This window comes from Hypanus sabinus, chromosome 20, assembly GCF_030144855.1.
Source record: "Hypanus sabinus isolate sHypSab1 chromosome 20, sHypSab1.hap1, whole genome shotgun sequence".
Classification (NCBI taxonomy): Eukaryota; Metazoa; Chordata; class Chondrichthyes; order Myliobatiformes; family Dasyatidae; genus Hypanus; species Hypanus sabinus.
In genome coordinates, this window is record NC_082725.1 from 7,067,561 (window position 1) to 7,085,495 (window position 17,935).

At 37.9% G+C, this 17,935-nt stretch overlaps 1 protein-coding gene across 2 annotated transcripts in view; it reads left to right on the forward strand.

Moving 5' to 3' along the window:
- LOC132378258 (zinc finger CW-type PWWP domain protein 2-like) overlaps positions 1-13,753 on the forward strand; it is a 57,474-nt gene extending 43,721 nt beyond the window's left edge. For both annotated transcript variants that reach the window (XM_059945021.1, XM_059945023.1), the window contains one exon: positions 13,480-13,753. In XM_059945021.1, the coding sequence (XP_059801004.1) occupies positions 13,480-13,656 (177 nt within the window). In that variant the 3' untranslated portion in view covers positions 13,657-13,753. The remainder of the gene's footprint in view (positions 1-13,479) is intronic.
- Positions 13,754-17,935: the final 4,182 nt, after the last annotated feature.

Sequence of the window (17,935 nt, forward strand, 5' to 3'; positions counted from 1 at the left end):
ATCGACTTAGAAAATAGAAGCAGAAGAAATAATTTATGTATTCTGGGTTTTAAAGAGTTAATGGAAGGCAATCAGTCTTCAGAACTTTTTGCAAACCTTTTGGCTAATTTATTTCTGAATATTTTAAAATCTTCATTTAAAATAGACTGAGATTGCTAGTACCAAGACCTCCTCCAGGAGAACGACCCCATTCAGTGATAATTTGTCTTCATGACTTTCAAACAAAGGAACTTTTAATTTGTGAATCTTGTCGGAAAGGTATGATTGATTATGAAGGCCAGAAGATCAGAATAGTGGAGGATTTTTCACCTGAAGTGTTGAATGAAAGTTTCAAGTTTAAAAAGGTTATGTCGGAATTGTATAATAAAGTTTTTCAACCCTCTCTTCGCTACCCGGCTTGTGTTAAAATCATTTTGAAAAATGGCTCTCAGAAATGGTTCCGTTCGACTCAAGAGGTGCAGGATTTTTAAATTTACATCTCAGTTTATCTGTTCAAAATTTCCTACATAAATCTATGTTGCGTCTGCCTGATGGATCCTTTTTTTCAGAATCAGCAGTCTAACTGTTCATTACTTTCTTTTATGAACAATTCTTTTTTTACTTTTGGTATACTTTTGTGTCTAATTTTTTTTGTACTTTTATTTCTTTGCTTAGAAAATTAAGGATTTAACATCAGTAAGTTTTCATTGAGTTAATACTTTCCAAGTTAATATGTTCTGAGCTCTCCGAGTTTTTAATATTTTATACTATATTTTTTCATAAGGTTTTTTAAAAATAAATTTAATTTTGCTCTGCTTTTTGTTGTGTCTTGTTGGAATGCAGTTAGCCTTGAAAATTTTTTGGAGCTCAGCCAGTAGATTGTTTTGGAAGGGTGATGTTGGTAGGTTTAGCTGTTGACTGCCCTTTGGTTGACTTTCTCTCTTTGCATGGGGGGTTGGGGGTGGGTTTCTTCTTTTGTATCAGCTGATTGGTTTTCTTAGTTTCATTTGTTGCTTGGTTACTTTATCTTAAAGCTCATTGTTTGGAATTAATATACATCCCAGCAGTTTTTATTCTAATCTCTCTTTTAAGTAATATTTAAAATGGACCATACTATTAATTTACTTAGTTTTAATGTGAAAGGATTAAACTATCCTGTGAAATGTAATAAGATACTTAATTATATTAAGAAATTGAATGTCCCAATTATTTTTTAACAAGAAACAAGTTGGTAAATACAATAATTTACATTTTTTCAGCTGTTGGAAGGGCGTATTGTTTCATTCCTCCTTTCAGGCTAAGGCCAGAGGAGTTTCGATTCTTATAGACAATTCATTTTCTTTCATTCAACATAATGCAGTGTCTGATGCTAATGGGTGTTTTGTTATAGTGTCAGGGAAATTAGATAATAAATTAATGGTTTTTGCTAATTTGTATGCCCCAAATATAGATGATCCAGGTTTTTAGCTGCTGTTTGGACCCTGTTTTAGATCGCTCATCTTTTAAACGATTGACTTTTAGTAGATCAGCCTCCTCTATCCAATCTTTTCTAATGAAATGTGATATTGTTGTTATTTGGCGCTTTTTGCATCCAACAGATAAAGAGTACTCATTTTTTTCTCATGTTCATCATATATATTCCAGGATTTATTATTTTTTTGTTGATAGTCAAACAAAAAATAGTCAAACAATCGAATCATTGGTTAAATCCTGTTAATCTAAAGAAATTGCTGTTTCACATCATGCTTCTGTGCTTTTATCTTTAAATCTTCTGTGTATCTCCCAAGTAAACAGATTCTGGCATTTTAATCCAACTCTGTTATCTGATAAGGATTTAAAAAAAATTCTGGAGAGACAAATTACTCTTTTTATTGAAGAGAATATGCTAAAAGAGACTTATAGTCTTATTTTATGGGATGCTTTAAGGCTTATATTAGAGGACAAATTATTTCTTTTACTGCACGTGTTCAGAGAAAAGCTAATAAGGAGAGAATTGAATTAGCCGATCAGTTGAAACAATTAGACCAAAAATATGCTTTGGCTCCAGATCCTGTTTTATATAAACGACACGTTGAAATTAAAACTAAATATCATCTGCTTTTAACTTATCCCATTGAAACTCAACTTTTAAAACATAAAAGTCAGTTTTATGTTCATGGAGATAAAATGGGTAAACTATTGGCTAACCAATTAAAGACCTTTATAGTTAAATGCCAAATTAAAGAAATTTGTAAAGCTACGATGATAAAACAGCTGATCATTTAGAAATAAACAATACTTTTAGAGAATTCTATTCTAAACTTTATAGTTCTGATCCTCCTAAAGGTAATACTGTAATGAATAATTTCTTATATCGATTAAACATTTCTTCACTTTCTGATGATAATCGAAAATTGCTGGATCAACCCATTTCTTATGAGGAAATTGCCAAGGTTGTTCACTCTTTGCACTCGGGGAAGGCTTCGGGTCATGGCGGATTTTCTGGAGCGCTTTATAAGGCTTTTTCCTCTTTGCTTATAACCCATATATTCAGTCCTTTCAGACTTTTAAATTAGGTAGGTTGCCACAATCTTTTTATGAAGCCTCTATTTCACTTATTCTTAAAAAGAATAAGGATCCAACTAAATGTTCTTCTTATAGACCAATTTTCTTACTTAATATTGATACTAAAATTTTATCTAAACCTTTGGCTTGTAGGATTGAAAATATTTTGCCATCTATTATTTCTGACATTCAGACTGGATTTATCAAAAATCAATACTCCCACTTTAATATTTGTCATTTATTGAATGTTATTTAATCTCCTTTCAAAGAGATATCTGAATGTGTGATATCCTTAGATGCTGAGAAAGCCTTTGTTCGGGTTGAATGGAATTATTTATTTAAAACTTTAGAAAAATTTAACTTTGAGCCTGATTTTATTCAATGGATTAAATTACTTCACCTATCTCCCTCCGCTTCTTACTAACTCTCAGAATTCTAAACCATTTAAACTTCATCGTGGAGCTAGACAAGTTTGTCCTTTGAGTCCTTTGCTTTTTGATGTGGTCTTAGAACCTTTAGCTGTTGCTTTCCGGGAATCTAATGATATCACTAATATTTTAAGGAGGGGTATTACCCACAAAGTTTTGCTTTATGCTGATGACCTTTTGCTCTACATTTTTAATATTGAGTCTTCTTTACCTTCCGTGCTTTCTTTACTCTCCTGCTTAGTCAGTTTTCAGGATATAAACTTAACTTTCATAAGTGTGAACTTTTTCCTTTGAATAATTTGGTATTAGTTAATACTAGCCTTCCTTTAAAAACTGTAAGAAATTGATTTACTTATTTTGGCGTAACCAATTACTATGAATGATAAATTGCACTTTAAAGAAAAATTTTTTACATTTCTGATTTATGTTAAGAAGGCACTATCAAATTGGTCACCCCTCTCTTTATCGATGATTGGCCAAACTAATTCTATTAAAATGAATATTTTGCCTAACTTTTTATATTTATTTCAGGCCATACCTGTTTTCATTCCTAAATCCATTTTTGATTCTCTGGATTCTATTATATCTTCTTATATATGGAAAAATAAAATTTCTGGATTAAATAAAGTTCATTTTCAGAAAGCTAAAAAGAATGGAGGTTTAGCCTTACCTAATTTTAGGTTTTATTACTGGGAAGTCAATATACGGAATCTTATGTTTTGGCTATATTATATTAATCGAGAGGACTGTCCAGTTTGGGTTTCTTTAGAAGCTAATTCTGTTAATAAATTTTCTATGATTTCTCTTCTCGGATCCTCAATTACTTTATCTTTAAGTAATTTAACTGACAATTTTTTAGTTAAACACTCTTTGAGGATTTGGGTGCAACTTAGAAAATATTTTGGTTTATTGAGTTTTTCACTTTCAAGTCCCATTTTTTCTAACTATTTTTTAAAACCTTCTATGACTGATGTAGTTTTTAAAGAGTGGAATGGATTGGGTATTAAATGTTTTCAGGATTTGTTTGTTAGATATAGTCTCTCTTCATTTGAACAATTGTCAGCTAAGTATAGCTTACCTAAAACCCACTTTTTTTGATATTTACAAATTAGAGACTTTTTGCGTTCTCAAGTACATACACTTCCTAAAAGTCCAGATAAGAATTTACTTGATTCAATTTTTAATTTGAAACCCTTGCATAATGGATCGCTATCTAATATTTATGGTATGTAGTTGGGAATGAGAAATATTCCTTTAGTCAAAATTAAAAATCTCTGGGAACAAGACTTACAGATTCCAATTTCTGAGGAAACCTGCAATGAAATTTTTAAATTGATTAATACCTCATCGTTATGTGCCTGTCATTCCCTTCTACAATTTAAAGCGATTTATAGGGCCTACATGACTAAAGATAAGCTGTCTCATTTTTATTCTGATATACAGTCAGACCTCCCTATCCGCAAATTCCACATGCGCGAATTCAACCAACCGCAAATCGTGAAAACCCGGAAGTGCTCTTCCAGCACTTGTTGTTCGAGCATGTACAAGCTTTTTTTTCTTGTCATTATTCCCTAAACAATGCAGTATAACAACCATTTTACATAGTATTTACATTGTATTAGGTATTATAAGTAATCTAGAGATGATTTAAAGTATACGGGAGGATGTGCGTGGGTTATCGTGCATCAGGATCGAAAAATATCAGAAGTTCTCTTACTAAGTAAGTCAGAACAGGTACGTCCGGTATTATTTAGTGTCAGTCAAACGTTTGTCTTATATATAGTATATATTTTACTTTTCTATGCATATAAAACACTTAAGAACGTATGTTTCAGCACCGGGCTTTGGAACGGAAGTTCTCGGGACTTGGGACAGATCACTCCCTAGTGAGCTCTCCACCATGCCGGGTTGATGTGGAGGATCAAAAACTCAAAGCCCCAAAACCCAATAATTAAACCACTGCATTACTTAGTAACAATTGTAGCTTTCATCAGGGCAGAGCCTTTCTCACTTTATCCTTTAAAATTGTTCCGATCGTTGACCAACGTAGCCTAACACTTTTCAAATGACTGATGGCGTTTCATCTCTTTCCGATCACTTTATTATTTCCACTTTATTTTCAATGGTGATCATGATTATTTTCTTGAACAGAGCTCTGGTGCCAGGTCCTAATGTCCACTGCACTGAGACAGGTTAACTAAGGTCTGGGGTTCTGCTGGGTCCTAAGGTCCACTGGATTGAGACAGGTTGAATAAGGGACTTGAGCATCCGCAAATTTTGGTATCAGCGAGGGGTCCCGGAACCAATCCCCCGTGGATAAGGAGGTCCGACTGTATCTCCCAATTGTGATAGATGTAACAATGGAGAAGCTTCACTAATTCATATGCTTTGGACTTGTCCGAGTCTTGAAAAATATTGGAAGGAAGTATTCCAAACTTTTTAGGTGCTTTTTTGAAGTAAATTTTAAACCAACTCCTTTGACTGCCTTATTTTGGTATTGTTTGAGGAAATTATATTATTTTGGAGACACATGACTTGCATATTTTGGCCTTTATTTCTCTTATAGCCAGGAGGGCATTGTTGCTGAAGGGTGCCACTCCGCCTACTCATAGGTTGAATGATGTGATGTCATGCATAAATTTAGAGAAGATTCACTGTTCAATTTCTGACCTAGATAGGATTTTTTAACATTGTGGGGAACTTTTTTGAATTATTTCCAAAATCTTTGATTTGCTATTAAGTACAGATGTTGGCTAATAATATTTTTCACTATATGTTAAGGATTTTTTCCTTTTCTTTTTTTTTAACCAAACAGCTGTTTTTTTTTCTGGTAGTGGGTTTAGATTTTTTTTGTATAATAAAAACATCTTTTTTCAATATTATGTTTAAATTTAATTTATATGGGTATGGGGTAATGAGACTACATTTGTGATTCCAATATATTGTAACCGATATATATTATATATCCTACTGTGTATTCTTTTATGTAACCATATAATCATATAACAATTACAGGCTGTCACAGCCCTTCTAGTCAGTGCCGAACGCTTACTCTCACCTAGTCCCACCGACCTGCACTCAGCCCATAACTTTCCTCAATTCCACCCAAATAGCCTCCCTAGACAATCCTCTAATCTATCCTGCCAGAGCACTGCTGTAATATTTTTTCTGACAAGCAATGCAACACCTCCCCATCTTGTCCCTCTGATTCTGTCACAACTGAAGCAACGAAATCCAGGAATATTTATTAGCCAATCACACCCCTCCTGCAACCACGTTTCATTAATAGTTACAACATCATACTTCCATGTATCAATCCATGCTCTGAGCTCATCCACCTTTCTTACAATGCTCCTAGCATTAAGATAAATGCATTTAAGAAACTCTTCACCTCTTACTCTCTGTTTATCCCTAACGGTGCAAACAACTTTTTTATCTTCTTTTTCTTCCTTCTCCCACACATCTGTTCCTACACTCTGGTTCCCCTCCCCCCTTGTATCTAGTTTAAATCAACTGGAGCCTCTCTAGCAAACCTACAAGAATATTTGTCCCCTTCCAGTTCAGATGTAAACCGTCCCACCGGAACAGGTCCCACCTTCCCTGGAAAACTGCCCAATTATCTATAAATCTGAAGCCCTCCCTCCTGCACCATGTCTTCAGCCACGTGTTGATCTTACTATTTCTAAACCCACCTGCACGTGGCACTGGTAGCAATCCTGAGATTGCCATCCTGGAGGTCCTGTCCTTTAACTTGGCACCTAGCTCCCTAATCTCACCTTTCAGGACCTCCTCACTCTTCCTTCCCACGTCATTGGTGCCTACATGGACCATGACATCCGGCTGCTCACCCTCCCTCTTGAGAATACTGAGAAATTGATCCGAGATATCGTGGACCCTGACACCAGGGAGGCAACAGACCATCCGGAATTCTTGATCTCTTCCACAGAACCTCTTATCTGTCCCTCTAACTATCTAATTCCCTATCACTACTGCTCTCCTCTTTTCCCTCCTTCTCTTCTGAGCTGAGGGTCCAGTCTTGGTGCCAGAGACGCAACCACTGCAACTTGTCCCTGGTAGGTCACCCCCATCAACAGTATCCAAAATGATATTATTGGTGGGAATGGCCACAGGGGTGCTCTGCTCATTCTGTCTTTTCCCCTTCCCTCTCCTGACAGTCACCCAACTACCTGTCTCCTGACTCTTAGGGGTGACTATCTCCCTGTAACTGCTGTCTATTTCTGCCTCTGCCTCCCGATTGATCCGAAGTTCATCCAGCTCCAGCTCCAGTTCCCTAACATGGTTTGTCAGGAGCTGCAGCTGGATGCACCTTTTGCAGGTATAGTCATCAGGGACAATTGTGCTTGCCCTGACTTCCCACATACTGCAAATGGAGCACTCGACTGCCCTAACTGCTGCCTTCATTACCTACTCCTAAGTTAATTAGATCAATTAAAGGAGCTTATCCAGCCTTATCTGAATGGGAGCAAGCTCATCCTCAGCCTCTGCTCGCCTAAGCCTCTTGAGCCAAAGCCTTCCTACTCTGTCTCCCACTACTCCATCGCCTGCTCCGTTAATCTGCTCACTTTTTAAATTCTCCCGCTGCCTCACGGGCCACAGCAGTCGTGCCCTGTTCAAACTGCCGGAGCAATGAAGAAATCAATAAAAATATTGAAAAAGAAAAGATTTCCTTGACAACTACAGATCACCAGACTATGTGCAGCTAGTTGACAATATGTTTTAAGCATACAAAGCCATGAAGTGTAGCATGTGTGCAAATCATGGCACTGTCAGTGACAAACATGGTGAAAGGTTTCACCAGGACATTGCGATCTTGGAGAAATGGTATCAGGACAACCGGAATCCATCAATTCTGGCTGATTATTGTTGGCACTTTAATTGAGAAGCCTCAGGATGAGTACAAATGAAAATTACTTGAACTACTACAGAGCATCAGCACTGTTATGCAATTAAATGCATTACAATCAATAAAAGTTAATTTCTGGTTTTTCCAAATTTGGATGCCATGGAAGTAGGCTGACATTATATTTGTGTTCAGCTTCAAGAGGTCTATCATAGCCACATATCATTTCTGGTGGAGCAACACTTTCAAAAAAAGATTTGCTCTCCAGTGTTATTAGGGATAAACAGAAGCAAGTACATTAGATGAATTTATTCATCTCTTGCCTTGCTGTTCCATCATTGAAACACAGTCTCAGAAGTCAAGTATTATAGGTAGCTTATCCAATGATAACTATTCAGTATAAACAACTTATGACTCATTACTCTCTTATAACTTTATTTATCTAAGATTTATCTAAGATTTGTTATTGTTTACTGGATGTCTCTTTATTTGATTAGTTAGACATTCTCAAAGTAATCATTGCACCTTGCATAAAAAATGTGGGTTATTCGACTGGATATCCAGATAAACTGCTTTTGAGTTTCTGCTTTATAAATGTTTGTTTGATTAAAATCTCATTCATACTGAATATATTAGTTATCATTTGAACTGGAATATGAGAACAATTGCAAATTGTAACAAATCAATTTTTATATTATAAACTTCTGTCTTGAAGAATAAGATTTAAGAACCAATCCTTTAGACAACGAGCTTTTACTTAATCCTCAGAGTAATATATCTGCAAGTACATTGCAGCTATTTAATCCTTTTCTTAAACAGAAGAAAACTTCTTAAATTAAGAAAATCTATATAATATTAATGTTTAAAAATGGCAATAATTATGAGTGCAGCACGTAGTACAAGTAAAAGGCATTTTTGCTCTGTGATGGCATCTTAAATCAATCATTTATTTATAGCTGGGAATAAAATACGATGCGATTTGCATTCTCAATAAGTTATAATTAGTTTTATTATTGTTTAAATAAATTGAAAACCTCTGAATATAGTTTCTGGTGGGTGTATTCAATTTAGAATTAGTACACACACACAATGTTGGAGGAACTCAGCAGATCAGGCAGCATCTAAGGTGATGAATAAAGAATTGATGTTTCAGGCCTTATCAGGACTGGAAAGGAAAGGGGAAGATGCCAGAATAAGAAGATACAAACTGGAAGGTGATAAGTGAAACCTAATGAGGGGGAAGGTGGGTGGGGTGCAGTGAGATACTGGGAGGTGATAGGTGGGGAAGGTAAGGAGCTAAAGAAGAACTCTGATAGGAAAGGAGAGCAGACCATAGGAGAAATACCATCTATAAATTTGCTGATGATACAACCATTGTTGGTAGAATCTCAGGTGGTGATGAGAGGGTGTACAGGAGTGAGATATGCCAACCAGTGGAATGGTGCTGCACCAACAACCTGGCACTCAACGTCAGTAAGATGAAAGAGCTGATTGTGGACTTTAGAAAGGGTAAGACAAAGGAACGTGTACCAGTCCTCATAGAGGGATCAGAAGTGGAGATAGTGAGCAGCTTCAAGTTCCTGGGTATCAAGATCCCTGAGGATCTAACCTGGTCGCAACATATTGATGTAATTATAAAGAAGGCAAGACGTCGGCTATACTTCATTAGGAGTTTGAAGAGATTTTGCATGTCAACAAATACACTCAAAAACATCTATAGTTGTACCATGGAGAGCATTCTGACAGGCTGCATCACTGTCTGGTATGGAGGGGCTACTGCAGAGGACTGAAAGAAGTTGCAGAATGTTGTAAATCTAGTCAGCACCATCTTGGGCACTAGCCTACAAAGTACCCAGGACATCTTTAGGGAGCGGTGTCTCAGAAAGGCAGCATCCATTATTAAGGACCTCCAGCACCCAGGGCATGCCCTTTTCTCACTGTTACCATCAGGTAGGAGGTACAGAAGCCTGAAGGCACACACTCAGCAATTCAGGAACAGTTTCTTTCCCTCTGTCATCTGATTCCTAAATGGACATTGAATCTTTGGACACTACCTACCTCAACCTTTTTTAATATACAGTAGTTCTGTTTTTACACATTTCAAAATCTATTCAATACACGTAATTGATTTACTTGTTTATTTATTATTATGTTTTATTTTATTTATTATTTTTTCCTCTCTGTTAGATTATGTATTGCATTGAACTGCTGCTGCTAAGTTCAAATTTCACGTCACATGTTGGTGAAAATAAACCTGATTCTGATTCTGATTCTGAATGGAGAAGGAGCACCAGAGGGAGGTGATAGGCAGAAATCTGGGGAATCGGAATGAGGAATTTCAAAGTTCAAAGTAATTTTTTTTTATCAAAGTACACCTGTGTCACCATACACAACTAAGAGATCCATTTTCTTTTGGGCATTCATAATAAATATAAGAAACACAATAGAAGCAATGAAAGACCAACAGGACAGACAAAACACCAAAGTCCAAAAGACAACATACTGCAAATACAAAAAAAAAGGAAAACAAATGTCCTTGAAAGCCAGTCTATAGGGATATGGGAACAGTTTGAGTGAAATTAATGTATAAGGAGAGAATGGGGAGGGGGAAGAGGCAGAAATTGGAGAAATCAATGTTCATGCAGTCAGCTTGGAAGCTACCCAAATGGAATATGAGGTGTTCTTCTCCAACCTGAGAGTAGTCCCATTGTGGCAGTGGAGGAGGCCATGAACCAACTTGTCAGAATGTTCACTGGGAAATCCTTCTGTTTTTCAGCATCTGTAGAATCTGTTGTGTGTAGAATTAGTATAGCTTGAATATGTAACAAAGTAAGTTAATGTTTCATATGGTGTTATTTATTTGAATTATTTTGTTGGAAGATATTGCAGTACTCTCATCACATTCCAGATCACAGAACATTAATCCTCAGTTTCTGTTTTGTGCTGCAGTTAAGAGGAGGATGCTTTCTTATTAAAATCCTAAGCATGAATATAAAAAGTAATGATAATGATTTTGTTGCAGTGGCAGCAGTTTTATTACTAAACGGTGAAGGAGGTTATTACTAAAACAGCACATTGAATTCCATTTCAATACTGCTAGTGGTTTCCAAGACATTAAACCAAATTCCAATGTCCAATATCAAAATCTTCTGCTACTTGTAACAATAACCTTTCCTAAAAAGATATATATTTGGAATTATTAACAGAAATTAACAATAGTTTCAGAGCCTCTCAGTTGAAGGGATCTCATTACAGCCATAACAGGATGATGCTGCCTTCCCCTAATTTTCAATGACATTCCCATTGTTGAAGGACCTACCATTGATATTCTGGGGGTTTCCATAGACCACAAATGTAAGCAGACTAATCATTTAAATACAGCTGATCTTCTGGAGTTGGTCCAAGGCTGACTATCCTGCAGTGAGTGAATCATTTCATAATTGGCCAAGGAAGAAGTCAAAAATGTGAATGCATATGCTCCACTTGCCTGAGTTAAAGTGATGCCTGGAATAAAAGACAGAGTATTGTAACCAAAACTAAAACCAGAAAAGGCTCCACATTTTCTGGTTACATAGAATCTGTGGAGGCAGAAACAGAGTTAAACTTTCAGCATGATGACTGTTTTGCCGATAAGTCAGTGTAATTTAAACTGATGATTTGTATTTACATGAAAAAGTGAGAACTGAGGAGGATACAAAAATCTACAAATTCATAGAAATAGAACTTTACAGCTCAGTACAGGCCCTTCAGCCCATGACGTTCTGCCAAACTTTTAACCTACTCTAAGATCACTCTAACCGCTTCTTCAATTTTTCTATTACCCATGTGTCTATTTAAGAGTTTCTTAAAGCCCCTTATTCAGTGGTCCCCAACCTCTGGGCCGCAGACCGATACGGAGCCACAAAGCATGCAGGGGTGCAGTGGTAGCCAGAGCACACCCAGCACATCGGCTTTTTTCTTAAAGATGTGCTGGGTGTGTTCCGGCTACGGCTGCACCCCTGCATACTTAGTGGCCCGGAGGTTGGGAACCACTGCCCTTAAGTATCTGCCTGTACCACCACCCTTGACAGAGTGTTCCACACACCCACCACTCTCTGTAAAATCATATAGGCTAGTTAAGCAGAATGATCAGTATGTAGAAGATGGCATATTATGTGGCAAAGCAAGAGGAAGAACAAAAACAACAAAATAATTTTTCATTCTTGAAAAGCTAATAAATATTTGAATACAGTGAGATCCTGGTATGTTAATTTAGAAGACTGAAAATGGAATTGTGCAAAAAAAATGGTGTGTTAACATATTTACATTATGAAGAAGGAGAATGGTATAATAAGTCTGTAGGTCATAGGAGCAGAATCAGGGCACTTGGCTCATCAGGCCTGCTCTACCATTACATCATGGCTGATATATTATCACTCTCAATCCCATTCTCCTGCTTTCTCCTAGTATCCTTTGAGACCTTTACGAATCAAGAAACCATCAACATCCACTTTAAATGTATTCAATGATTTGGTCAATACAGCCATCTGTGGCAATGAATTCCAGATTCCCCGCCCTCGAGCTAAAGAAATTTATCCTCATCTCTGTTCTAAATGGATGTCCCTCTATTCTGAGGCTCTGTCCTCTGGTCCTAGATTCACCCACTATAGGAAACATTCACTCAACATTCAACAGGTTTCAATCAGATCCCCTCATTCTTCTAAACTCCAGTGAGTATTAGTCTAGAGCTATCAAACACTCCTCATATGATAACCTTTTCATTCCTGGAATCATTCTCATGAATCTCTTCTGGACCTTCTCCAATGCCAGAACGTCTTTTCAAAGATAAGGGGCCCAGAAATGCCGACAATACTCCAAGTACAGTCTGATAAATGCATTATAAAGCCTCAACATCATATCCTTGCTCTTATATTCTAGTCCTCTTGAAATTAATGTTAGCATTGCATTTGCCTTTCACCCCACTGACTCAACCTGTAAGTTAACCCTTAGGGAATCCTACGTAAGGACTTCCAAGTCGCTTTGCACCTCTGATTTTTGGACTTTCTCATTGTTGAGAAAATAGTAAGAGATTTAGCATACACAAGTAAGAAAGTGCTGCTGTGTATGTAGGAGTCTGGGGAAACATCATTTGGAGAACTGTGTACCTAAAGAAGGATACATTTGCCTTGGAAGCAGTATAGTATAGATATGCTAAATTGATTTCCCAATGAAAAATTAAGTAGAATGGAATGAACACATTGAGGTATCTAAAATTCTGAGAGAGGCAAAACCTAAGGAGCCATTTCCTCTAGCTGGACAAAATAAAAACTGGCACCATGATCACAGTATAGGGAACTGGATATTTAGAGTTCAGTTGAGGAGAAATTTCCAATTTAGAAATTTGTAATTCCATGGAATTCTTTACCTCAGATACCATGGATGCTCAGTCAGTAGGTATTTTCAACCCTATTGTAAGTAGATTTTTGCACATAAAGACATTTAGCGATATGAGAATCTGGTGGGAAAATGAATTGGAAACACAACTATGATCTTGTTAATTGTTGAGCAGGTTTGAGGGACTCTGAAGCCTGCGCTTGTCGTATCATCACAAATGAATGTAATTCAGTCCTTTTATTGATTTTAGCATTTAAGTAACATTCTGTTTGATCAATTGAGTTTTTTTTTCAGTTATCCAATTGGAGTGTGGCAGCTTCTGAAGAGACAGAACTGCAGGATTTCACTGGGGCTGAAGATTGCACTGTCATAGATGGAATAGAATTCAGGACTGGGAAGTGCATTGAAGAGATCTCAAACCAGCTGGAAGAAATTGATGTAATCATGGCTGAGGTGGAAGATTATCTTTAATCTAACTTTTTATGTTTTCCTCTTTGCTAAAGAGCTAAGTTTATTTAATTTAACTTAATGCTTACCCTTGCCATTTTGTGAGTTTTGTAGCACATAAACCTGGTTATGAATTCATTGACTACAATTTTAAAAATAGTTAAAGTAGTTAGTGGTTTGATTGCTTTGTTTCTTGAAATAAAATTTATCTTTTATACCCTTCCTTCTCTGTGTCAACATGAGATCCTTCATGCACTCCCAAGGATATCCTCTACCTTTGCTATACTATTCCAAATTATACTAAAGCTTTGTTGTTACGTAATAGCGCACAACTATAAATCTTGTTAAAATATTTATTTTGACCATGTTTGCACCAATTTCTTTTATTTTGTCAGTTCTTTAGTTTTGAATGCTGTTTGCTTACTCGTGGCACAATTGGTTTGCTCATGCTATTGGGGAGGGTTTAAACTGAAGTGAAGAGGCAGAGGATGGGGCCATTGGCACACAAGTAGAGATAGCTTGTAGGGAGTTTGTGAAGAAGCATAAGCAGATGATAGAGCAAAGATGCACTCAGCCATATGGTTGGAGATGTGTCTATTTTAATGCAAAGAGTATAATAAACAAGGTGGATGAGCTTAAGAGCATGGATCAATACGTGGAACTATGACATTGTGGCCATTACAGATTCTTGGATGTCCCAGAGGCAGGAATGGCTGCTGAATGTGCCAGGCTTTAGATGTTTCAAAAAGGATGGGGGGGGGGGGCGGCAAAAGATGTGGGGGAGTGGCATTACCAATCAGTGATAGTATCACGGCTGCAGAAAAGTAGTAAGTCATGGAGGGATTGTCTACTGAGTCATTGTAGGTGGAAGTCAGAAACAGGAAAGGGGCAATAACTCTACTGGGTGTTTTTTTATAGACCCCCCAATAGTAACAGAGATATTGAGGAGCAGATAGGGAGGCAGATTCATGAATGGTGCAATAATAATAGGTTTGTTGTGATGGGTGATTTTATCTTTCCTAATATAGACTGGCATCTCCTTAGGGCAAGGGGTTTAGATGGGGTGGAGTTTGTTAGGTGTGTTCAGGAAGTTTTCCTGATGCAATATGTAGATAAACCAACTAGAGGAGAGGCTGTAGTTGATCTGGTATTGGGAAATGAACCTGGTCAGGTGTCAGATCTCTCAGTGGCAGAACATTTTGGAGGTAGGGATCATAACTCTATCTGCTTTACCATAGTGCTGGAGAGTGATCGGAGCAAACAATTTGGGAAAACATTTAATTGGGGTAGGGGAAAAATATGATACTATTAAGAATGTGGGGGGATAAATTGGAAGCATATGTTCTCAGGGAAATGAACAGCAGAAATGTGGCAAATGTTCAGGGAACATTTGCATGACATTCTGCATTGGTATGTTCCATTGAGGCAGGGAAAGGATGGTAGGATAAAAGAACCATAATGTACAAAGGATGTAGAAAATCTAGTTAAGAAGAAAAGAAAAGCTTACGAAAGGTTCAAGAAACTAGGTACTGTTAGAGCTCTACAAAATTGGAAGGGTCCGCGGAAGGAGCTCAAGAATGAAATTAGGAGAGCGAGAAGGGGCCATGAGAAGACCTTGATGAGCAGGATTAAGGAAAACCCCAAGGCATTCTACAAGTATGTGAAGAGCAAGAAGATGAGCCATGTGAGAATAGGACCTATCAGGAGTCAAAGTGGAAACGTACAGCGGAGGTAGCAGAGGTACTTAATGAATACTTTGCTTCAGTATTCACCAGTGAAAAGGACCTTGGCAATTGTGGGGATGATTTACAGCAGACTGAAACACTTGAGCATATAGACATTAAGAAAGAGCATGTGCTCGAGCTTTTGAAAGGTATTAAGTTAGGTAAGTCACTGGGACCAGACAAGATATACCCCAGGCTACTGTGGGAAGTGGTGGAGGAGACTGCAGAGCCTCTGGCAATGATCTTTGACTCATCAACGGGGCAGGAGAAGTACCAGAGGACTGGAACATTGCAAATGTTGTTCCCTTGTTCAAGAAAGGGAGTAGAGGAAACCAGGAAATTAGGGTTAGAGTTAGGTTAGACCAGTGAGTCTTACTTTAGTGGTGGGCAAGTTGTTGGAAAAGATCCTGAGAGGTAGGATTTATGGGCATTTGGAGAGACATAATCTAGTTAAGGATAGTCAGTGTGGCTTTGTCAAGGGCAGGTCGTGCCTTAAGAGCCGAATCAAATTCTTTGAGGATGCAATAAAACACATTGATGAAGTTAGAGCAGTGGATGTGGTGTGTATAAATTTCAGTAAGGCAGTTGATAAGGTTCCCCATGCAAGGCTCATTCAGGAAGTAAGGGGGACTGGAATCCATGGAGACCTTGTTTTGTGGACCTCAAATTGGCTTGCCCCCCGAAGACAAAGGGTGGTTATAGATAGTTTGTATTCTGTATGGAGGATGGTGACCAGTGGTGTTCCGCAGAGATCTGTTCTCGGACCCCTCCTTTTTGTGATTTTTAATAAATGACTTGGATAAGGAAGTAGAAAGGTGGGTTAGTAAGTTCGCTGTTGACACAAAAGTTGGGGGTGTTGTGGATAGTCTGGAGGGTTGTGAGAAGTTACAGTGAGACATTGATAGGATGCAGAACTGGGCTGTGAAGTGGCATATGGAGTTCAACAGAGAAAAAGTGTGAAGTGCTTAATTTCAGGAGGTCAAATTTGAAGACAGAATAGAATATTGATGGTAAGACTCTTGGCAGTGTGAAGGATAAGTGAGATCTTGGGGTCCATGTCCAAAGGACACTCAAAGCTACTGCACAGGTTGACAGTATTGTTAAGAAGGGTTATGGTATGATGGCCTTCATCAATCATGGGATTGAGTTCAAGAGCCGTGAGGTAATGTTAAAGCTACATAAGACATTAGTTAAACCCTACTTGGAGTACTGTGTTCAGTTCTGGTCACCTCATTACTGGAAGAATGTGGATGCTATGGAGACAGTGCAGAGGAGATTTAGAAAGATGTTGCCTGGATTGGAGAGCATGCCTGATGAGAATAGGTTGAGTGAACTTCACCATTTTTCCTTGGAGCGATGGAGGATGAGAGGTGACTTCATAGAGGAGTATTTGATGATGAGAGGCTTTGATCGTGTGGATAGTCAGAGGCTTTTTTTCCCAAGACTGAAATGACTAACAGAAGGGGAGATAGTTTTAAAGTGCTTGGAAGTAGGTACAAGGTGAATGTCAGAGGTAACTTTTTCACACAGAGGGTGGTGAGTGTGTGGAATGCACTGCCAGTGACGGTGCTAGAGGCGGATACAATAGAGTCTTTTAAGAGACTCTTTGATATGTACATGGAGCTTAGAAAAACAGAAGGCTATGTAGTAGGGAAATTCTAGGCAAAACATTATGGGCTGAAAGGCCTGTAATGCGCTGTAGATTTCTATATTCTATGTCCTATGTTCTGTTGGTAGGTATGACTGAGTCGTGACTGAAAGAAGGTCACAGTTGGGAATTTAACATCAAACGATATACTTTGTATCAAAAGGACAAGCAGAAAGGTATAGGCAGTGGTGTGGCTCTATTGGTAAGAGATGGAATTAAATTCAAGAGCAGGGAGATCATGCTGCAACTATACAGGGTACTGGTCAGGCCGCACCTGGAGTACTGTGTGCAGTTCTGGTCTCCATACTGGAGGAAGGATATACTGGCTTTGGAGGCAGTGCAGAGGAGATTCACCAGGTTGATTCCAGGGATGAAGGGGTTAACCTGTGAGGAGGGATTGAGTCGCCTGTGACTATACTCTCTGGAGTTCAGAAGAATGAGAGGGGATCTTATAGAAACATACAAAATTTTGAAAGGGATAGATAAGATAGAAGTAAGAAAGTTGTTTCCATTGGTAGGTGAGATTAGAACTATGGGACATTGCCTCAAGATTCGGGGAAAAGATTTAGGACGGAGATGAGGAAAAACTGTTTTTCCCAGAGAGTGGTGAATCTGTGGAATTCTCTGCCCAGGGAAGCAGTTGAGGCTTCTTCACTAAATATATTTAAGATTACAGTTAAATAGATTTTTACATAGTAGGGAAATTAGGGGTTATGAGGAAAAGGCAGGTAGATGGAGCTGAGTTTATGGCCAGATCAGCCATGATCTTATTGAATGGCGGGGCAGGCTCAATGGGCTGGATGGCCTATTGCTGCGATTTCTTATTTTCTTATGTTCTTATGTACGTAGGGTGGCATAGGGTCAAGGAATGTTGAATCTTTGTGGGTGGAGTTAATCAACTGCAAAGGTAAAAACACCATTATGGGAATCG